The 23070-nt window shown below is 39.8% G+C and overlaps 1 protein-coding gene across 4 annotated transcripts in view; it reads right to left on the bottom strand.

Annotated features, from left to right (window-relative positions):
- tmem198a (transmembrane protein 198a) overlaps window positions 1–22995 on the bottom strand; it is a 31300-nt gene extending 8305 nt beyond the window's left edge. The window contains exons 1-5 of one of the 4 annotated variants that reach the window (XM_056437480.1): window positions 22576–22995; window positions 6245–6504; window positions 2380–2618; window positions 1672–1884; window positions 711–834 (exon numbers count right to left, since the gene is read on the bottom strand). In XM_056437480.1, coding sequence (XP_056293455.1) covers window positions 711–834; window positions 1672–1884; window positions 2380–2618; window positions 6245–6383 — 715 coding nt within the window. In that variant the 5' untranslated portion in view covers window positions 6384–6504; window positions 22576–22995. The remainder of the gene's footprint in view (window positions 1–710; window positions 835–1671; window positions 1885–2379; window positions 2619–6244; window positions 6505–22575) is intronic. The other 3 variants (XM_056437496.1, XM_056437504.1, XM_056437488.1) reach the window with 3 other exon arrangements.
- Window positions 22996–23070: the final 75 nt, after the last annotated feature.

The raw sequence follows: 23070 nt of genomic DNA, 5'->3' as shown, positions 1-23070 counted from the left end.
CAGGTTTGAGCAGAAGCTTTGTCAGACTGTAGATTTATTTCAGCAGTAATTCAAAAGCTGCGTGTTTGTGGATTTTCATTAATAGATTTGCTTTTATTCGGTTTTCATTCAAATCCTCTATAGATAAGATCAAAGTCCTTGCTACAGTTTTCTGGCATGTCGTAAAGACACGTCACTTCAGCCTCAGATTTTCTCATTCCCCCCCACGGTCACTGAATTTTCATGGAATTTTCCAAAACTGCGATTCACTTTGTCCAGGATTTGTCTTTTTGAACTTTCTCTATCACCTGAACCCTACATTCAGTCAGTAGCGCTTTATCTATTTCCCCCTGCATGTACCTGTCTTTATTTTATTCAAACTGCTCTACAAGTGTCTACATTTCCAGTCCTGAGCCCTCAGAATCATGTAATTAATAAATCTTTAACAATTCTTGAAACAATTAATTTTTTACCCTATACTTCAAGTGATCTACATACTGACATCATGTGACATGATTTCCATCACGTTTTGATAAACTCAAATCTAGTATATCTTGCTGGCAAGATGGAAAATCAACAAATATGGCAACATTATGTTTCTCAAACACGGTGCTCCACTGTGCACCAAATACCTGTGTTATAAGTTAGCTATTGAACCTGGTTAATAGATTCTAAATCTGTGTGTGTGTGTGTGTGTGTGTGTGTGTGTGTGTGTGGGGGGGATCGCTCACCTTCTGTGTGAGAAAATCCCTCGGCAGTGACTTTCCATTGGATCAGCACTCCGAGGAGGGACAGGACAGGCCACACCCCCAAGATGATCCAAGTAAACCAGCATACTGGCCTCTTTGGCGCCACCTGCAAACATTACATTTACAATTTTAGATGAATAATTTCATTTCATTAAAACCATTCATTTGTGCAAAAAACACTAGCTTCTCACTATTGTGGCACTTCAAAACCTCTTTAAAAGTTATCTCTTTAAAAGCTCCGGCACTAAAAGGTATGACTCAATAAAATATTGTTTCTCCGTTGAGTGAATGAAAAGAGCTTTGATAGATATTTTGAACATACATGTTGCTAGTAGATTATGGTAGTGCTACAAATCAAATACAGGCTGTGACAAATTTAATTAAAGACCTCAATATATGACTGGAGGAAGTGAATACATTAAGATGCTTCAATGCAGGGCACTGCACTACGTGACAAGTATGTATGAGATTCAAATAATATGCTGTTGTCAGATCACAACTCAAAAGATCACCTGTGGGTGACTTTGGATCAAACGTGGGAACAGATTTTGGATTAAGCCTTTGCAGGCAGTTTTGCGGTATGAACTGTATTATGCGGATATTGGATTGGATTTTCACATGAGTGCTGTCAGCTATTTAATTCACTGCTTTAGCTCAAAAACAGACATTTCCATTTGGGTATGTGGTCAACAACAACAAAAATTCAATTGCATTTTTACGACGCTGATTCCAATATACCACGTACAACATACAATTACATACATTCTAATTGAAGATTTATTATCCAAGCTGAATTTAGCCTGTTTTTCCTTCACTTTGTCCTCACACATATCAAACGTGACCACACACACAAGTATAAAGATTACTCACACACGGAAAAAACAACACGCCTCAAGTAAATGAATATCATGTCTTTGACACAGAAACACACAGATGAGCCTACCCGGATTCTCTCGTAGACGTAGTGCACCAAGGCAAACAGCTCAATAAAGTAGTCCACAGTGACGGTGATGATGGCCGAGCCGAAGGTGGCAGTGGAGAGGGTGACGAAACAGCGCTGCCATTGAAGAGTGAGGACGGCAAATAGCGTCCCGGAACCCAGGAGAATACCCAGAGGAACCCACACTGTTCTGGGGTGGTAGAACTCCTCCATGGCCTTGGTGAGAGAGGGGAGGGTTAATTTCAGTTTTTATGGTTTGAATTACCAGATTTAGAGTTTGTCTGATATAAGTTCTGAAGAACTTTGACATTTAGGTTGGCATCATGGCTTATTGTCAGCATCTTTTTTTTAAATGGAAGACCTAAAGGCCTGCAGAGTGGTGTGTTTTGTAGTCAGTTATTATATAATCGTCTGTGTTTGAAGTGCTGCTCTGCTGTTTTGTAGTAGGATCACTTTTTTGCAGCTAGCTACCTAGAGAGCTAGGTAGCTAGCTGCCGTGGGAATAGCTTCAATGTCATTTAACATGGTTTCTACAGGATCTCCTGGATACACTTGCCACTCTCTGATATGACTGGGCCCAAAAGAGCGTTGTGTGATAATAGTACAACGCTTTTATCACTCATCTTAAGGTGCCCTTTGTATATGTTATTTTCCTTGACATTCTGGACAGAGATGAATCTAAATAGTGCACAATAAAATGTGTCTCCTCACCACCAGTGAAGCCACTCCTAACAGCAGGCCCAGCAGGAGGCCCACCATAAACAGTCCCACGCTGCGGACCAACATGGTCACCAGGCCACACAGGGTCCCGATCCCCAGGCCGATGCCCACCGATGCCTCTACGCTCAGCTGAGTGTCCAACACCCTCTCCTTGTAGCACAACATGAAGATGACCACTGAGCCAAACATTAGGCCTGTGAGGAACAATATGGCCTTAAAGCATCGATAGCCTGGAGGAGAGTTGGGAAACAAACCACTGTCAGGTTATCTCAAGCATACAAACGCTGGTACATGCTGTGCCTCACTGTGTATATGATTTGCTTTCTCTTAAACACACAAAACAAAGTCAACATATGGTGAAAGCGGATTTGGGGATCATTTTATAATGAGGTACTTTATAAAGCCTTTCTAAATTGTAGCCATGGATATTCATGGTTTACAGATAAGCCATCAAAAGAAGCCAATTTTGCTGATGTCCATGTATTCTCCATAATAACTGTTTTCGTCTTTTGCTCTGTTTTTCATCTGGCAGATCACGACCAATCAAATGTCTGAGCTTTTGACTTCCTTCCTGGTCCAATTTACGATGGTAGCAACCAATTAATTGTTTTTACAAATGATTTATGACTACTATATAAAGGAATAATAAATTCGAAATCGACAGGTAATTAATTTCCCCTTTATGAACAGCCACATGCATTTGATCCCTGCTTTAATAAGTTATTATTTTGTTCATGCTAAGAGTCAAACTATTTCTCAATGTAGCTGACCAAGTGTAGATGTCTTTTGTAAGTTCTTGACGATAAAGGCTGTTATCTTATCTAAACAGAGAACATAGGGATGATGCAGAATGAACAGCAACCTGCCCGTGGTGGGCGAGGGAAGCATTTCTTCATTATGAGCAGATAAACCGTCTCTAGAAACCTTTATGAAACTGCTTTCAAATATGATAATCATCTTATTACAAAAGGTCATCCACATTCATTAGTCAACATGCCTGCTGATTAGAACAGATGCTCTCCTCTTCTTTATGTTCTCTTTTCCCGTCGAATGCTCCCTCTGTCCTGGGCCTGACTCAGTTTATCACCTTTTTAATGTGCTTTATTCCAAAATGCAAAGCATTACAAGCTCAAATTATCAAGAGTTACAATCTCCATGAGCCTTGCTTCTGTGTTTATTAATACGTGCATCTCCCTTTCTGTTTGCTCTGCCGTTGCTTCTTTCTCTGTCTGTCTCGATGGGAACCCGCATCAGATTGTTATCTATGTGTAATCAGGCATTTCACAGCTGAGCCAAACAATACTCCTCCTCTCCGCCAAGCCACGGTCCATGCTCCTCCCTCGTGACTAGACCTCATTTATTTGATGCACTACTGCTGGCTTTCTTTACTTCCTTCTGCTCAATTCTGTGTGTTTTTCACAGCTGTTTTCTCATAGCACCGTGTCTGAATGAATAGTCTGACATGGAGTAACCGTAGCATTTCCAAAGCATAGCACCTGAACATTCATTCGGTCAGCAGCCGTCCCAAATTGTTCTTTAATATCAGTCTCCATCAATCAATGAATACATTTTGAAATGGCAGGCCTCTTTTTGACTGCTCTTAATCTTCTGGTCACTGTGCTCTGACCCATCCTTCCCTCTCCTTTTCCTCTGTCAGACTGTAGAAATATCCTTTCATATGCAAGTGTGGAGTTTCTGAACAACACCAACAATGTGTATTATTTCTTGTTTGCAGAAAGGTGTTTTTTTTTAGAGCAAAAGCTGGTAGTCAGGGATAAAATGCACCTCTTTATTGTCTCTTTTTGAGAATGCTGTTAAACAAACAGAGAAACAGATGGTGAAGGACTGAGGTGCAGTGTTTGAAGAACAATGATGCCGTTCTATCCTGTAACACAACACCTTGCTGTTCATTTTATTGAAGTATGAAACACATTTTATAATCAGTATGATTCTCTGAATTTAAGTTTTTATCAACTATAAGCTTTCAGAGTTGGGGGTAATTGAGAAGTAAAGAAATCTAAAACATAACAACATGTAGCTTGCAATATTCAATGATTTCAATGTTATCATGCTGACAAAGTTAATAAAGTAAAACAAAATATGTGCATGTATCTGATTGTGTGTGACTGCATTCCCAAAGTCTTTGCAAAACCGCCACAGCAAGATTAAAATCTCTGCCACAGCCTCTTCAACGAGCAAACGGCTGCAAGTAAATGATTAGACAGGCCAGTAAGCCAACCTAAGGAAATATATTGTATCTTTGAATAGAAATGTATAAAACACTTTGAATGCAGTGTCATTATTTGAGCATGGTTATGTGATTTTTCCAGTGTGTACTCAAGAGGAACTATAACGTTTAATCCATCCTTTTTTGTGTCAATGAAAACAACTCCATTACAGCAGATAGTTCTCTAATTATTTATGGATTTCTCATTACTTTAATGACTTCACATCCAAAATCATTGGGATGAGCCCTTAATTATTGTGATGCAATGCAACAGAGGTACTCACCAGGCACAACATTCCACCTCAAGTAATGACTTTTTATTTAAAACATACAACTGACCCCATGCATAAAGTATAGGTTATGGTGTTTGATGGCACAGTGAAACAAACAAAAAACAAAAACAGCCAGGCCTGGTATTTTGGAATAATTGCAAAAACTCTGTACTTCTTTTTTTTCTGTAGTTCAAATTCAACATTTAGTTGAAAGAAATGGGAACATGCTTCGCAATGGGGAGAAAGAGCGCTAACAGACAGCAGGGAGCCCAATTTTTTGGTTTGTCTGCTGATGACAGTAATTTGGGTGAAAGGGAACAGATATTTAGAGTTTTTATGGAATTCTAAGAAAACATTCAAACATATAACAAAGCCACAATAGCTTAGTCTGTAGGAATGAGATTTAAATATTGATGCACATAGACAGAAACAAGAAAACCTGTTTACTGCTGTTAAATCAATACTATCATAGACCAGCTAAGCGGAATTAACTTAGGTCTCTAAGGCGACATGTTGCACTTTCCAATTATTTACTTCCACATACAGGAAGCTGCATGTCATGCTTATGTGTTTACTTTGTGTTTGTCATGAATGCTACGCAGACGTCCATAAATTATCTTTTAGATTCATTCATCTAGTTTTGCTCTTTTGTAAAAGAGTAGACTATGTTCGTTTTCAAAAATCACACTGCACATGTAACTTTTTATGGATGATGTACATTTGTATACATTTTGAAATGATAATGTTAAACTAATGTAAAATAAATAGTTTGGCATGCTGGGCAATATGTTTATTGCTCCCTTGTTTAGAAATAAGAGGCCACAATTGTTTTGGTGACTATGAAGGTTGATATAGCAAAGAATAAAGCCGAGAAACAGAGGAAAACAGTGAGCCTGGCTCTGTCATAAGGTAATTAAATATGTCTTTAATTTATATGTACATGGAATATCTTGTTTGTTTAACACAAAATAGAAAGTGTAAAAACAACTGAGTGTGATGTTACGTGGCGGATAACTGCAACCAGGATATTTCTTGGCTGCCTGCAGTAATTTGGACACATCCTCTTTATGCTTTTATGGATTAGACAATATTTTATTTATACAATGTGTCAACTAATTAGCCTTATATGTGCTAGTTGGGACAATTGTGTACCCTTTGCACAGAGCCATGCTCGCTGTTTCCCCCTGTTTTTAGTCTTTGTGCTAAGCTAAGGTAACTGGCTGCTGGTTGTAGCTTTGCTGAAGTACAGACATCTAAATATTGACACAAAAAAACATAATTTTCCCCAAAATGAACTATGCCTTTTAGTACCAGCACAAACCTTATGAGTACACACTTTGACTACATCCTCACTTACCGAAGAAGCAGAAGATGATGCCAAAGAGGCAGAACATGGAGCAGACCACTGAGGGAACGATCTCATATCTCCTCTCAATCTCCTGGTCACACTTCAGGCTCACCTCAGCCAAACCCAGCAGTTGATTGGTGGAAGTCATGGTGACTGAAGTGAAGGGGGGTTAGGTTGAGGGCAACAGAGGAGGACAGGGGGGGTTAGGAGTAGCGGGGATGTCAAGGGTCGACTGGATCAGTGGGTCTCACCCATTGAGACGTGTCTACCTGCAAAAGTGGGGCATAGAAAGAAAGTGATGGAGAGAGAGGGTAGGAGTGAGAAGAGAGAGGAGAGAGTGATTATTGATTGCTCATTTCAAGTACTCAACTGTAAGTGCCGACACAGCAGTAAGCATGCATTACAATTTTGAAAAAAACAAACGCCCCAGTAGATCACAGCTGCTCTCACAGCGACGACTGCAGATGAAAAATAGCAACTCAGCCAATATCATTGACTTGGATATTCAGTGAAGAGGCTCCAACAAACATTTGCCAAGAGTTTGAAAGTATTTGACCGTCAGTGGAGGATCTGCAGCACACACACTGTGGTTGCCATGGCAAGAATCAATAGAATGCGTTTGCATAAATTTGCATGGAGTTGGAAGAATAAGACTGTGAATTTTTAATTTTTTGCCACAAAGCTCAAGTTTTTTCAAAGGATAAAAAACTAAAACTCCTCACTGTAACTTTTATCCCCCCCCCCCCCCTCCCCTAATACTTCAGCAAATTCTTACTGCTGTTGTACCATCAAACTGAAAGACTGCTCATCATAACTTCATATGGTACAAAGTAGTGCTGCAGTATTGACCATGAATCACGTTTAACTATTGTTTTGAGACATACATTATGAAGCAAAAAACTCAAACATGATGGTTAAGGTCTTAAAACATGAGCGAGGCAGCGGCATGAGTGAACAATTTATCAAGACAAACTTCCATATAGCAATAACAATGTGAAGGAGATACTACTGTAATGTATGTTTAGATGCAAAAACAAGAAGAGCATGTTCGGCTTTTATGACTCTAGGATGTCAGGAAATGAAACTCTTGAAACAAAGGTCTATGAGTGTAATCATTTTATCCATTTGGGAGGGAAAAGGCAACACGAACAAGACAAAAGCAGCTGCACTAAAAACACATCACATTGAATGAAGAACTCCACGAAGTCTGGACTGCACTGTGTAACAATTCTAAGAAAACTATTATTTAGTAAAAGCATTCATTGTATTTATTAAACATTGAATATGGTTATATTGCACCAGCTATTCAGTGTAATTACCGAGTAAGACTCCACTACTTTTGACTTTAATTTCTAAAGGATGCCATAGGGCAGCTTGCACTGTCATTTATGAGCAATTATTGGTTTCATGATTTTTTTTCCGTACTCAAAGTGTAACTTACAGTACAACCTCTCATCTAATGAGATGTTATGTAGAGATGTTCCATGACACAATACAGCTCAGTATTGATTAATTAATTCTCAATTGATCTCCTTCGGTCTTTTGGGTCAGCAAAAGACTCGAGCAGATCAATTAGGAGTTAGGTGTGAGCTGCAGATTCCATTCCTCCCTTTTTTCTTAGAAACATTTGTTGGGGACTTTTGTTGGATGAAAATGTGCCCTGGGCTTCCACTTTTGTACTTTGTTTGGATAGTTTCTGTGCCATCCGTGAATTCATGAAATAATGAAGTGATCAAAGTCAGCTGTCAGCTCAAAGCCACATATCGTATGTTGTGTGGAGGTCAAGATCAACTCAGTCAATCACTGGGCCTCACTCTCCTAGCAGAATACATATAATTTATAAATTGCAGAAAAAAACACATACAGTAAAATATATCCCCACACAGGTACACTCTATACGTGTTGGTAATTAAAGCACCAAATCCCAATGGTTTCATTTCCAGTTAATTCGATCCGTGATGGACACCTTTAAGTGGGTGCCTCCTTTTACACTGTTTCCATTTGCCATGTATGATTCCTTCGTAAACCTGTTCTTTGACTAAATTTCACTCACATAGAGGAGAATGTCACCAAGTGTTCGCTCAGTCAAGGTCTAGAAGTATTCTTTTGAAATAACCAATTGCATAACAATGCTGTAAATACGGAGAGGGATGAGCCAAGTGAAAAGAAAGTATTCAGTATACTGGAAAACAGTCCATTGTTTCTCAATAAATATTAGCTCAACATTTCCAGGTGTCATGAAGACATCTAAATGGAGCTATAGCGCACGTTCAGACAGGAATACCTTACCCCTCATGCCAGCCAGGTATCTCTCATATGTCTGCTAATCATTTCCCACATATGCTCACTCATTGTTTACTCGCTGTCATCGCTCGGCGCCGTCTATCACGACACCAGCTGCGCAGATCGGCTGGTCCACTCGATCCAATAAGCACGGCGAAACAATGACATGGCGAGCCAATCATCTCGCTGCTTTCTCATTCAAATATGACCGTCTCGCTACCTTCAGTTCCTTCAGGTTGCTGCTACGCACCCCTCCACCGCCCCATCTCCACCCAGTCTTCAGAGATCCATCAGCTCATCAGCACCACCAGGTCTGGATCTCAGTCGACCCTCAATTACAAATCTCCCCATAATGGCCAAAGACTGAGACTTCATCATTGCATATGAACTGTGAAGAATAAACATTACCCTTTCCTCATCTAACTGGCCTCTCCCTGATTGAAATGCCAACTGCTATAATTGCGTTTAAGCCCTAGGCACAGTACCTTTCATCAGATACCTTTTTATGTCAGCAACACACATCTTTTATTTTCTTCTGACCACTGAAAGCACTTCACAAAACACCACATGTCATTCACACCCATTCATACACGGACGGCAAAGGCTACCATGAAAGTTGCCACCTATCGATCAGGACTAGCAAACTATTCAAACCATTCATAAAGCGCAGGACAGCCTACGGGAGCACATACCTCTCCAAGGACACATGGACTAACAGAGCCTGGGATCAGACCGCCGGCCCTCTAATTCAGGACAACACACTCTATTACTAAGCCACAGTCCCCCCGAATGATGATGTGGTCGACCTTTAGCTAACCTAACTGAAAGAATGAGGGAGCATTAAGGAAGCACTACCTCTGCCAAGGCTGTACAACCCCCTAAACTTCAAATTATGTTAAACAGGAAATGTTTATAAAAGCTACATCTATCAACTGGATGAACATTTAACTGCATATCGTAATAGACACTCATGAGATGCATATGCTGGATTCATTTGGTCATTCGGTGAAGTGCAAAGCTTCAAAGGGAATTTAAAAAGAGACCTTTTTTGTACAAATATAAACATCCAGATCTGCACGTTTAAACAAAAAGCCTGCACTAGTTTGGATTTCATGCAGAGTGAGTCACATATCTAAAAAGTAATGGGAGGAATTTCCAGTTAATTATTGCCTGTTTTGGAAAGACAGGTTCCCAGAGAGAAACCGTTTGTGAAGCCTGCAGCCTCATTTCACCACGGGCACCCCAACTTCGGAGAAAGATCGAACTGAGGATGCTGCTGCACTGCCAAGAAGAAGAATAACAAATTGAAAATATGCTCAAATGTGTTGGTCCTTAAAGCTCCCTTCCTTCTCTTTCTTTGTTCTTCTTCTGCACAATAAATATAGATACATCACAAAGGTTTTTCATCACTTGTCATGCATGATAATATGTCTGATGTTGTGCAACTTTTAGTGCTGCAGTGACTTGGAAGTTTAGTCTTTAGTTCAGTATGTAAAAGGTTTATTACTGCAGCGTTTTGTTTCTTCTACTGTGTTTTTGTATGTCCCTGGCATTCAAAACAACAAACGTACACATTTCTCTGTTACACAAAGTCACATAAATTGTTGGAGGAAGACGACATTTGCTCTGCTTTGCTTGATATTGTTGATTTACCCATAGCCACAAGGAGAACACAGGGGAACATTAATTTAATAAACTACAGGTTGGTGGTCTGAATAATACAATATTTTCACTTTGAAAAGAAAAATAATCACAGAAAGTCAGTATATCTTGTCAGTCCCAAGCGCTGCACCAATGTTTATTTCCAAGACCGCTTCATCAGATAAAATAGTAATCATCCTCAGTTGGCCGAGCATGACTCTTCAAGCTGAATGTGGATTTTAATGCGTGGGGATTTTGTCAATTCTCATTCTGACCTGTCACTGCCTCTGCTAACTGCTACCCTCACAGAGGAGATGCCATGATTAGAAAATAGCCCATCAATAAGGTCAGAACAAGGAAGAAAGAAAAATAGCATATTATGCAACGGTGTCACGTCCTGTCTGTTGCTATAACAACCAGCAGCGGTACAAGGACCCTGCAAATAGGAACTGGGGCTCGTCTCCATGGGAATGTGCAGGCTAAGAGCCAATCTGTGATGGTTTCTTTGGAGCTGTTGGCAGCAGATGGTCCTGACCTCTGACCCTATTCAGCTAGTGCCTGTTTATCATTCATCAACATATTAGGGTGACCACTAAACTGAGAGCATTATGGCAATAAACAGTCCAATCCTCGATGTTAAACTCTAAACGATAAGCAGTTACCCAAAATCTTGGAGTTTTGATGCATCAAACATATAAAGTCTCAGAAACCTATCGAGGGTTATGTTTCTAACACAATTAAAGCCTTATGTAGAGTATAATGACGGCAGTTTAACACTAAATTGTAATCATTCGCATGTCAACATTTCATTTTTGCTTCTTGCTTCTTTTGATTCTTGATTTTGCATGTTACCAACTCTAAAGCAGCCAAAATTGTCTCTAAATTATAAAAAAAAACATGTGAAGGAAGACACCATCTGTACAAACACAGGAGTACAGCTCTGTATTACTGTTGGATTCTCTGTGTGATCAAAATCCTCATTGTGTAGCGACACAGCTTTGCTCCACGTGTCGTTTTCCATCAGCTCACAAAGGGGCTATAGTATGTAACCTCTGCAGTGAAACCGACATCTAAATGCTGTCTCACAGGCTCGATTGTCCTCCCTGCTGACAACGGGGACCACTGAATCAACTCACAGCACCTCGGACGCAAATCAATGTTCCCATGATGATGTGCTCAGCCAGACCCTCACTTGCATGCCTCCATCAGCCAGACGGCCAATAATGTTAGGTTACATATCAACACCACTGGCAGTGTAATAACCTTTGGGCGTGTTGATGTGCTCTCTGCTGGAGTGTTGCTCCTCTTGTCAGATGAGTGGATAGTCTGAGGTCACGGATCATATCCTAACACTATAATAAGGGTTTTTACGATTTATTCTACAGCATGCCAGCTCCTGCTATTCACAGTGCAGTGTGACTTTGCCTTCTCCCCTATGAGAGTGCTGCCTTTGACAGATCTATGAACTGGTAAAAACAGTTGCCTTGAAAAATGATGCAATCCCTGAATGACTGTCCAACCTGATTCTGTACATGAACACTACATCATTTCAATCGCAAACTGAAGAAATATGATGGAAATGTCAAACTGTATTGTGCAGAAATGCTGAGGATTGTGAAGAGGAGTGAAGTCATTGCTGCTTTTACTGTTTAGCGTGCGAGCATGCGTGCGGTGTGCCGGTGTTTGTTTTAAATTGTGTAAAGCATTTCTTCCCTAAACCTGCTGCGAGATTAATGATATGTTCTAATCTTTTACTGATACGGGCAAACTGACAGGGCGAAAAATAATATGAAGGGTTTCAAAGTGTTTGTGCCTGTGTGTATGTGTGTGTGTGTGTGTGTGTGTGTGTGTGTGTGTGTGTGTGTGTGTGTGTCAGCATGAATATTTCAGAGGCCCCACACTGAGTGGTGGCAATAGAGCATCACCATAACGAGGACACACTACTCTCCAGGGTGGGGATGTGAAGGGTTGGACAGACTGAGAAAGAGGAAGACACAAGTGAATAAAAGTGGAAAAAGAGAAAGATGGCAAAATCAGCAGCGGTCTTTGGTCAGGAGGTTTTTCACAAAAAGGAAAAACAGAAAAACTCGACACACACACACGCTTACATAAGTTCAAATAACGACAGCATCTCTAAAGGTTAAGAATATCATCCTCTTTTCGAAAGAGTTTTTGCAGGGAACAACAAAGTTCAAATGAATGTTTCCTCAAAGACTCCTGAAAATGGGAGGTCAGCATCTGTCCTTTTTAACTTTTGCAGAAGCAGAGTGTTATCCTAAAAAATAATCTCTGTTGAAGTCGAGTTCATGTGCCAAGAAAACAGTGATGTTAGTAAGTTGAAGCACTGGTGGCTACGGTGTGGTTGAGTCCATTGTTAGTATTGTATGTTTTTAATAATCTTTTAAAAATTGTTCATCACATTATTTATCAGAATTAAAAACCAATAGGGTTTCTTAAACTTGGTTTTTTTGGTCAAGTTTAAAATCCTACTGCGATTCCTGCCAAGCTCCACTATGAGAAAGCCCCGTTTCAGTTTACGGATAAGTTCCAGTCATCTCGGGTTTGGGATATTTGTTTAACGGATTTCTGCCCCGATCCCGACGCAACAGCTGTGAACTGAATTGTCAACAGCAGCATGCCTTGAAAGAAACATTGGTGTCATTACTCTGGATAATAAACAGTCCTCCCTCTGAACAGTGGTCAGTGGAACTACTGAAGAAACGAACCCCAGAAACCTGACAGTCTATGGATTGTCGAGAGTAATAGAAAACAGCTTTTTCTGAAAAGTGATCTTATTGAATTTTTTTTATCGAGTTATTCAATGCTATGCGGAGCGCAAACAAAAACCTATTCAACTCTATTGTATTGGGGTGGCAGCTGAAATCCATCTGTCTTTCTCATTTGAACTGTATCAGCGTTTAAATGGACAATCGTCTTTGCTAACTCTGGCAGAAGTTGTGATATTGATTTTTAAATGTACTTAGATCAATAGATGGCACCAAATGTTACATCATGGCTTTACCGAATGGTATAGTTCTTTTTTGTGAGGATAAATTACAATTATACCTAGAGAATGGGGACTAGAGATCAATGGGTTATCTTTCAGTAGGCTAAAGCAGGATGGAGATTTAGTCTGGGTTAGTCTCAGGTCAAATGTTTTAGATGTAAACCTTACTAACACCATTAATGCTATTACTAAGATATCTGCCCTTTCCCTGGCAAGGTTCATTAGAAACTCCAGACATGATCCCTGGACTTTAGAGAGAGCAACACTTTCATCACATGGTCACTATATGTATTGTAAGCCTGTCTTTAAGGGCAATGTGTGTTTGCCGACATTCATGGTCCCCACAGGATCAATCCTAAAGAAAAGCGTTCCCTTGAATTTACCTCCAACAAACAAAGAGCCAACTACTCATTAAAGATGGATACTTTATTATATTACTTTGGATTCTAATAAATGTTTTGATTTACAAGTTCTGTTAGCTATGCACACTAAAACAGGCGATGTTGTCAAGGTAACAGGACTATGCCATATGAGGAAAATGTATGCTGTTAAAAAAAAGTCAGCGCATTCAATTATGCAAACTAATGTCAGATGCCCACCGTTAGGTTTTAACAATAAACTATGAATATATATAAATATGAATACATATAGTTTTTTTTCGCACCATACATTTGGATATCCTGTCATTGAGTAATGTTCTCTTTCTTTGTCTGTAATTAAATGAAAGTTCATTCTTAAAGCAAACCTGCTTACTGCCCATTGGTGTGCATCATTTCAATAGAGAAGAAAAGAGAGTGACAGTGTAAATGTACACATTTAAAACATGTTGCTGTGGTTTTAATTATTAAAAGCTATTTACAGACTGTGTGGGCTAAAATGCGAAAGAAGCCATACTCTACTTCACAATACTGCACTACATGTTAACAATGGGGTCATCAAACTCATTCTAAAATGCCAAAAGGGAGGGCGGGGGGAAAGGAGAGGGGGGATTGCCCCTGGACCCCCTAACTGGCTACTTGTTCCCACTTGCTGGCTCGTAGCTATCTTTTTGGAAAACCCAACCAATTCAGATTGGAGAAAAAGAGAGGGAGGGCATTCATGTGCACGTGACAGTGAGTAACAGTGTTGCTGATGTCATGGTTACTAACAGGATGACTGTTTTTCCATCCAGACCATCTGTCACTGGGGAGACGACTACAGTCTGTGTGTGTGTGTGTGTGTTGTGAGGAGGGTGTTGCCGGGAAAGCAGAAAGAGACTTATAGAGTTTGAATCTGCCTAAGATTCAAGACAAATCTGACATGAAAGAAATATGACAAAACAGTCCTATCTAGCATCTGTTCACATGCACATCTGCTGTAGAATAAAGATGGCGTGGGATGAATTCACTGTGCAATTACAGTTATTCCACAAACCATTGAGACGTAACATTCAATGATTTCAGTGCAGTTACACTGAACTAGCTTCCTGGTCAGTTAGCATAGTAACCAGAAAGGATCAGACAGCCTTGTATTAGTGGACGTGCCTCCACTGTTGCATCTTTGATTAACTGCTTAGCTGAACCTACAGTATAAAAGCAGCATCCTTATCTTACTGTAATATCTCACTGTCATTTTGTTTTACAGGCTTGGGAAGCCGTAGTTGTGCTGTGTTTCCTAATCCATTTCCTCTATTTCCTTTTTAAATATATTTTAGTCGTGTCTTGATCAAATCTAACAGTCCGTGGTGCTTGGTTGAAAAAATAAATAAATACACGGACAAAATATGAGCGCCAGAAAAGACATCACTTATATAATGACTAGGGCTGTCAATCGATTAAAAAAAATTAACTAATTAATCGCACAGTTTGAAATTGCGATTAATTAATCGCGATTAATCGCAATTACAAGTTAAAAGTTAAAAGTTCATTCTTTTTAAAGACAAAACTTCACACAGAGCTGTGTTTTCAAAGGGGCTCCTACATATACAGTGCCAGCGAGGTATTTAATATCGTGGATGATAAATTGTTTCTTCAGTGAAACATCAGATTAGTAAAAAAAAAAGAAGTATATTGAGACCCCATTGGTCCTGTCATCTTTAACATTGAACACAGCAGAACCAGTGGCCTTGATAACTGACTGACATTCAAATATGTCACGTTAACCCTCTGGAGGCTGGGCTCATTTTATACATTTTACAAACAAACAAAAATTCACCGTTTAACCCTTATGTTGCCTTCGGGTCATTTTGACCCGAATCAATATTACACCCTCCTGCCGCCTTCGGGTTAATTTGACCCCATTCAATGTTTAATGTCGGTGTTCTTTAGGTAGTCAACAAACAAACATAAAGTGCCTCACACTTAAACTTGGAAAACAATATTAATTCTAATAATTTTCTGGAGGTTTTAATTGCTGGCGTCAAATTGAACCCAAAGGGTAAAATATGTTAGTAAATATAAAGGTAACAGGAGGGTGAAACATTGAATCGGGTCAAAATGACCCAAAGGCGGGGAGGGTTAAATATTTAATCGGGTCAAAATGACCCAAAGGCAACACAAGGGTTAAAAGTGTTTCTCTTCTTTTTAAACACAAAACTTCACACAGAGCTGTGTTTTCAAAGAAGCTCCTACATATAAAGTGCCAGCGAGGTATTTAATATCGTGGATGATAAATTGTTTCTTCAGTGAAACATCAGATTAGTAAAAAAAAAGAAGTATATTGAGACCCCATTGGTCCTGTCATCTTTAACACTGAACAGCAGAACCAGTGGCCTTGATAACTGACTGACATTCAAATATGTCACGTTAACCCTCTGGAGGCTGGGGGCATTTTATACATTTTACAAAATAAATTAAATTCACCGTTTAACATTTTTTGCATGTGACACACCCCCACGTGTTATACATCAAACATTCCAGAACAATCTCAGCTCTGAAATGAGCCTCATTGTCCTCGCGCCGTGTCCTCTGGTTCTCTGACTGACAGGCTGCTAAATGAGCCTAACCTGTGAGGTGGGAGGTCCTTTGTGATTTACTGAGTGTTCATTGGTTTTTTTCCCCCCGAAATGTTGACAGACAAACGGATTGACCAATCACGGTGAAGGTTTCGTGTGACGAGTTCTTTCCGCGCCGCGTCACCCGACACGTCGCCCTCCGTTCCTCTGTGTATCAGAGGGGGAGACGGGAGGAGGAGCAGGAGGAAACCCGACTGATGCATCCACGAGTTTAAACTGATTTCTGCTCCTTATTTTCGCGGAGAAATGATTGTTTTAAAAACGGAAACAGTGTCAAACCGTACTGCTGCGGTAAAAAAAAAAAAAACTTGCGTTAATTGCGTTAAAATATTTTAGTGCGTTAACGCGGCCAAATTAATCGCATAGATTAACGCGTTAACGCTGACAGCCCTAATAATGACACATCATTGACAAGATACAGGTCCTTTAATAAATAAAGCACTGACATTGGGAGATAAATCCATGGAATGAATATTAATAGCATTATTTTTCACACTTGTTTTATCGAGTACTTTTCAAGGCCATTTCAGTGGCAAATTGTGTGGAATAATGTCAGCGCTTTAATGCTAGAAGGGAAATCTTCTAAGAAAAAGAAATTTGGTCACATTTTCAATAGTTTAAATGCCTTTTTCTGCAAACAGTCTCGAGTTCATCAATTTATTTCTGCATCAAGAAATGCTCTTTGAGTCCTCTGCCCAATCCATCATGCTTACACGCCTGTTAACCGTAAAATGAAACTTGAATGGAGGAAACTTGCAGAGAAACATTCTCGGCTGAGGTCATTGGTTGCCCGGGTCATTAGGTCTAAAGGCTAGAAGGTGATTTGTATAGGACCTGTTAATTTTCTACTCACGCTCTCCCTCTCTTCCTTTGATCTTAAAACCTATTGAGATGTCTGAGTGACTTTTAGACCCCTTGTCTACCTTCCTACCCACATATGCACATACAAAAGCACAATAACGAGGCTCAGAGAGAGAACAGTATGACCAGATACTATTCAAGACTGAATATTCTCATCTCTAGCTGGTCATCCTCTCACCCAATCCCTTTTCATGCACCTATTCATCCATCTACCATCCATGTATCAAACTACTCAGAAAGTGCCACGACAAAGTATGAACAGAAACTGCTTTGCTGTGCAGTGATCCCAGGTGTATCTTCAGAAGTTGCATGTGTACTGTGGGAAGCCTCAGAGCACTTAAAGTGAAGTGATCTGAGTGTGTGTATGTGTGTGTGTGTGTGTGTGTATATGTGTGTGTGTGTGTCTGTGTGCATCTCCCTCTGTCCTGCCATCGAGGCCTCTTATTTCACAGAGAAAATGTATGACTTCAACAAACATCAATGAGCGAGGGCCTGATGCTCGGTTGGCTTGGTGTGTGTGTGTGTGTGTGTGTGTGTGTGTCCGCCCACATGTTGTTGTCCTCAGCAATGATCCCCCTCTAAGCCTTGGTCATTGCTTGAGCCCTGAAGGTGAGGCGACAGAGGAGTAAAGAGGCTTTAATTAGATTACAGCTCATTCTCTGTCTTGCACCGTCTCTCTTTCCAGCATAATTGATCTCACTATTGCTTTCAGCTACTTCTCTTCTTTCTCTCTCTCTCTCTCTGTTTTATCTCTTTCTGAACACAAGACGTACCTCAAGCCACAGTGTTAAAATCGTCTTCACTCCCACATGGATCCAGTTGTGTTTTTTCTAAATGTCCCCCGTGAGCTGATGGTGGCTGTTCAGAACTGTTTGACTGCACAATGAAACATCAATGGAAATGCTTCAAATTAACATCTTTCAGAGAAACGTCTTTTTACAGGTATTTAGGTAATTCAGGTTAAATCTATTTGATATTTATTTTTAAGCTATTATCCCTCCATTTCCTACATAATCATCTGCATGCTGCTTGATTATACCATTTCACAAACTCATGTGCACATACTCCAGGGACCTACAACTGCTGACCAACAATGTGAGAGCAATAGTGCAAACACCTGAGGTGAAAGAAGGACTTCTTTTTTTATTTTAATGTTTAACTTTGTTACCTATCACAATCTGCAAAATAGCTAGAAACCATAGCTCTTAAACATTTGCTTCTAAAGTCTAGGGGAGAAGTATTGAGTATAAAAACATGTAATATTCAATTAAACTAAATATGTTAGGAATGTACTTAAGTGCATAAGGACGTGAGCAAATATACGTTTGCACTCGTAGCAAACACATCTTGTGCATGTTGTCTTGGATGGTGTGAAAACAGGATAAGAGGCTAATACACAGTGTATCTGTTTACATCATTGCCTTCTATCCTTCACTCTTCTCTTTAGCCATGCTGCACACAGCTTTATCGCTCTCTAGAGCCGTGTACACACTGATCCTCGTAATAGTTTGTATTCCTTTAATCTTTTTAGTCATCACATTGGGTTCACACATACTGTACACATAACACATACAAATGTCTGCATTTGCACACAAACACACACACACATCTCTCAGATGTTGTATGCATCTACAGTATAAACGTTGGCAGATGCAGGAGATGTGTCTGGCCGGTATGGGGAGACTATTTCAGCTACAATCCAACATGACAACTAAACACGTACTAAACAAAGCACATTGCCAAAGGGCTTGTATGCGCTGTGAGTCAGATCTGGTTGAAACGAGAGTTTCCCAACCTGACGCTGTCCTCATTACGCTGACCCTGTGCTGATCAGCACACACTGAGCATTTATAGGGCTCAAACAATTAAATGGATGTCCAGAGAGTATTTTGGTGAGCTGCACAACAAAGGGAAATATATCTGGCCAGTGTGATTAACCAGTGTGTGTGTGTATGTGTGTGTTTGTGCGTAAGTGTGCCAGTATTACAGTTTTTTTCAGTCGCTACCAAGCGTTTGTCCAAACAGTGGTCACATTTTCAAAACTCTAAACACAATTAGCACAGCAACGGTCTTTTGTGGCCGTACCATTCACACATTTCATGTCGTTTTCAAACAGTATGCAGTCAGTGAACACATTTTCACATTGCTTACATTTTCTTAACAGACAAGCTATACCTCCCAACAAAATGATGGATTGTTTTTGTATTATTTACGAATGTTAACACACAACATCCCACAATGGCAAACACAATATTCCAAACCTTAGATACAGTCTAAAAACCTGTTCTGCAATGATATCAGTTATAAAACAATATATCTCAGCTGATAATAAACAAACAATTGATTCCCCATCTCCTCCTGATGGTAGGTAAATTTGGAATGTTTTTGAGAAATACATTTTAGCAAGTTTTGGATTAGAATTTAAGTTTTGATTATGACAGGTTGAGATGTTGATCACACCGCCTACATTGACTAACCGAATGTTGTTCAATCATCTATTGCAGCCGTTGCCCCAAAACATAGTTCATTTGTTAAAAAAAACTAAACAGTTTGGATTGAACTTTTTTAAAGGAACAATAGTTCCCCCCCTTTTAATCTGGACTTGTTGCCGTTGTGTTTTTGTTCAGAATGCTCTTGTATGTTTCTTGGATATTTTGTTCACTGTAAGCAATACTGTAAACCTTTTTCTGTTCCATCATACTGTAAACAGTATTTATACTGTACCTCCTGTAGTAAACAGTAAAGAGAAAAAAACTGATTTGGTTTTTACTGGAATGCTTTTGAATGTGAACATTACATGTGGACATACAGTTCCCAACCAAGAAATGTAGTGTAAAAACAGTGGATTGCATGTTTTGCATGCAAATACCTGAACAACTGAAACATAAAAGTCTGCAGTTTTTGTAATGTCAGCAATAGCCAGTGTTTTAAAACCTGGTGTAGTTTGATTGACTGGAAGGAGCTTGTGAAGTGAAAACAAGAGTTATTCTTTGACAGAATAATTTCATTTTGAGTCAGATTTCCAGTGTTTTGGTAAAGTTAGTGTCTGCAGAAAAAGATGTGTTCTATTTTGAAATGAGGAGTTAGTATATATTTAACAAAATGTGCTTTTGAGAAGAAAATTATACATTTGGCCAATTGTGCTTTGTAGGTGTGAGTCTGTGTTAAGAGTTTAGAAAACGTATCTGAAGTATGGGTAAGCGCTTGTTAGCGATTGAAAAAAACTGTAATGGGATTAGGATCAACCTCCGCCCTTTCTCTCCCCCTCATCATTTTCATTCTAACTCCACCCTGCCAATTCTTCTTATAGTTCATTTTCCTCATTGTATGGTAATCCTTTGTTTTTATATATATATTCATCTCTATCCCCACTTTTCATTATTAGTCTTAACTCTGCCCCTTCAACCTTTTTATCTTCTACCTTCTTTGTTTTCACTTTACTGTTATTATGTATTGCTCTTGTAAATCCTATTTGTATTTACAGTCTTTCCTCACTATGTCTTTGTCCGCCCTCTTTAATCTCCCATCCATCTTCAAAAATAGTGAGACCTGTTGCAGACGAGCTCCGTCAGGCGGAGAAGCCCTTGTAGACGTCTTGTTGGCTTGTGTTCACTGTACTTACATCAATGTATGTAGCAACATAGTATGTATGAATGGTAACCATCCTTAACACCCAGATGTATTAAAGTGTTTCTCTCTTAGATCTATATTCATTATGATCAAAATACTGGGCGGTGAGGCCATTTTTCACAATTATTTGGAAACAATATTTGAGAAGTTGAAGAATTTCCTCTCCACACTGGAATTATGTATTTGTTGAAAATTAAGTTAAAAAGTAAACGTCTGGGAGGGGGGCATCATTAAAAGTTGTGTTCTCAATGGGTCTTTAATAGGTCTGAATCCCAGTATGTTGTCACCATAACCCCTTCATCTTATTTAAAACACGGACCAAACCACTCATTCCACGCCACTGACATTTTAATCCAATATCAAGAGCTGTCATGAATCAAACATTGAGCAACCAGGAATAACACCTGTACACCAGAATAACTTTATGCCTGGACCTTTTCAACATCATTGGAACTAAAAGTTAAATATGAAACACTTTAATTTAGCTCAATACCTCCTGGAACAGTGCCCTGTTGTTTCGTGTTCCTCAACACAGTTGCCAGGAGTATAAAAGCTTGGTGCACACAGAGTTAAATGCGTGTTCTTGAAAATGCAGGCCGGACCGTGCTTTATAAATGGTGGAAAAGAAATATGATGAACGTGTTCTTTTGGACTATTAAAAGTGCAGTCCACAAACTGAAGGAGAACCCTGTTCAAAGATTGAATAGCTCTACAAAGTGAGAGAATCTGTGGGTTGTCACTAGTGCATCTCCAGTGCTTCTCCCAGTCAAACAAAAGCCCCGTTAGTAACTGGCTGCACAGTGGTTCCTGAACCCTGTTATACACTCTATCTGATTCCTTTTCCCATGGAAACCTTTTTCTCTGTATCCTCAATTCAAATGCACCTTTAAATCAATAATCATATGTAAAGAGATATCCAGCTCAATTATGTCATGTTTCCTTTTCTAATAGACTACGGGCAAAAATGAGATTGAATACTTGTACCAGCTAAATATCATGTGTTCTTTGCATCTCTTGTATTTCTTCCCGTCTTTCTGTTATATAAAAGTAGATATGTGTGCACAGTATGCTACAGGCCTTTTCTTGTGTTGGTTTGTGTGTTTCCTCTTTGCACCACATGGACAGCTCTTCTCAAACGCAGTACCAAACACATACACACATTATTAGCACCCGGAAATACAAAGCAGTCAAATGGTTTAGTGTTGATCCATTTATGAATAACATTATTTTGCTTTTTTGTGAAAGACAACATGTGCATGTTAAACAAAGGAAATAAAAGAAAATGCCTGCACAGTAAGTTCAGCAGGTGTGCAGCTTATAATTACATATTCTGTACTAAAGCTAACTGTTAATTATGAAGATGTTTCATGTGCTGTCACTGGACCCCGAAGAAGAGAGGAGGTGTCTAGATAGATAGATAGATCGATAGATAGATGTGGATGTGCACGTGACTTTCTGCAAGTGCAAATCAATTCGTCTCACACTGTTTACACACTGTCCAAACCAATTATGCACACGGGTATCAAATACAGAGTTTAGTCTTTTCAATTATTAATTGTCACACATCATAAAGGATTTATCTGTCTCTCACTGATATGCTGCCGTGGAGGTGTCTGGAGGTGCTCGTGACTTGTGTGAGAGCCCCAAATGTTCCATTAAGCAACGGTTTGAAAACAATAGAGGGGCAACAATGGGAGAGGAGAGAGTCCTCCGTGTGTCTAATGTTCAAAGGCAAATACAGTGATGGGCATGAGGGATGTGGGCGACGTAATAAGCTCTCGGGCTCCGTCAACAGTGTGACATGTGGTTGCTTTGAGGTGCTGAGTGGAGATAACTGAACAAAACGTGACACTTTAGTCGTCTCGTTATAGGATTCAATAGGTGTTTGGTCAAGCGTATCACAACACGTGAACAAAGAGAACTCACCTCAGAAATGCAACATGTTCGCGTGCGTTTCCTTTGTCATCCCCGAGTCCACAAGAGAAGCGGGAGAACACACATCAAGATTTCAAAAAAAATAAGAAGAGCATCTCCAGTGGTCTGCTTGAGAAAGCCAACATGGTGATCTCAGTGGACCAGCAGGCTCCGTTCAAAACAGCAACACAACCAGACAGCGGAGCAACTCCAGAAGAAAAAGAAGCCTGAAGCGAAAATGAAACAATGCTCAACTCCTCTTGGCTTCAACGTCTTTACTCGCTGCTGTTCGCTGTCCACAGACGCGCTGTCGTTACAGGGGCTCCTCGTGTAATATTGAACGTCGATCATGGACCGGTGCGACGGGGAAAGCCTTGCGGATTTTATTCCGTGTTTACATCATGCTTTGCTTTTAAATCCCTCCGGACGCGACCTGTGTATGCGCTGCTTCCTTTGTGCTCTCCGTCTCGCTCACTGTGGGTAACGGGTTAAACCATTCCAGCAGCA

The sequence above is a fragment of the Pseudoliparis swirei genome, chromosome 2 (assembly GCF_029220125.1).
Source record: "Pseudoliparis swirei isolate HS2019 ecotype Mariana Trench chromosome 2, NWPU_hadal_v1, whole genome shotgun sequence".
In the NCBI taxonomy this organism is placed as follows: domain Eukaryota; kingdom Metazoa; phylum Chordata; class Actinopteri; order Perciformes; family Liparidae; genus Pseudoliparis; species Pseudoliparis swirei.
The sequence above is the reverse complement of the archived record's forward strand: the minus strand, read 5'-3'. Positions and strand labels throughout refer to the sequence as shown.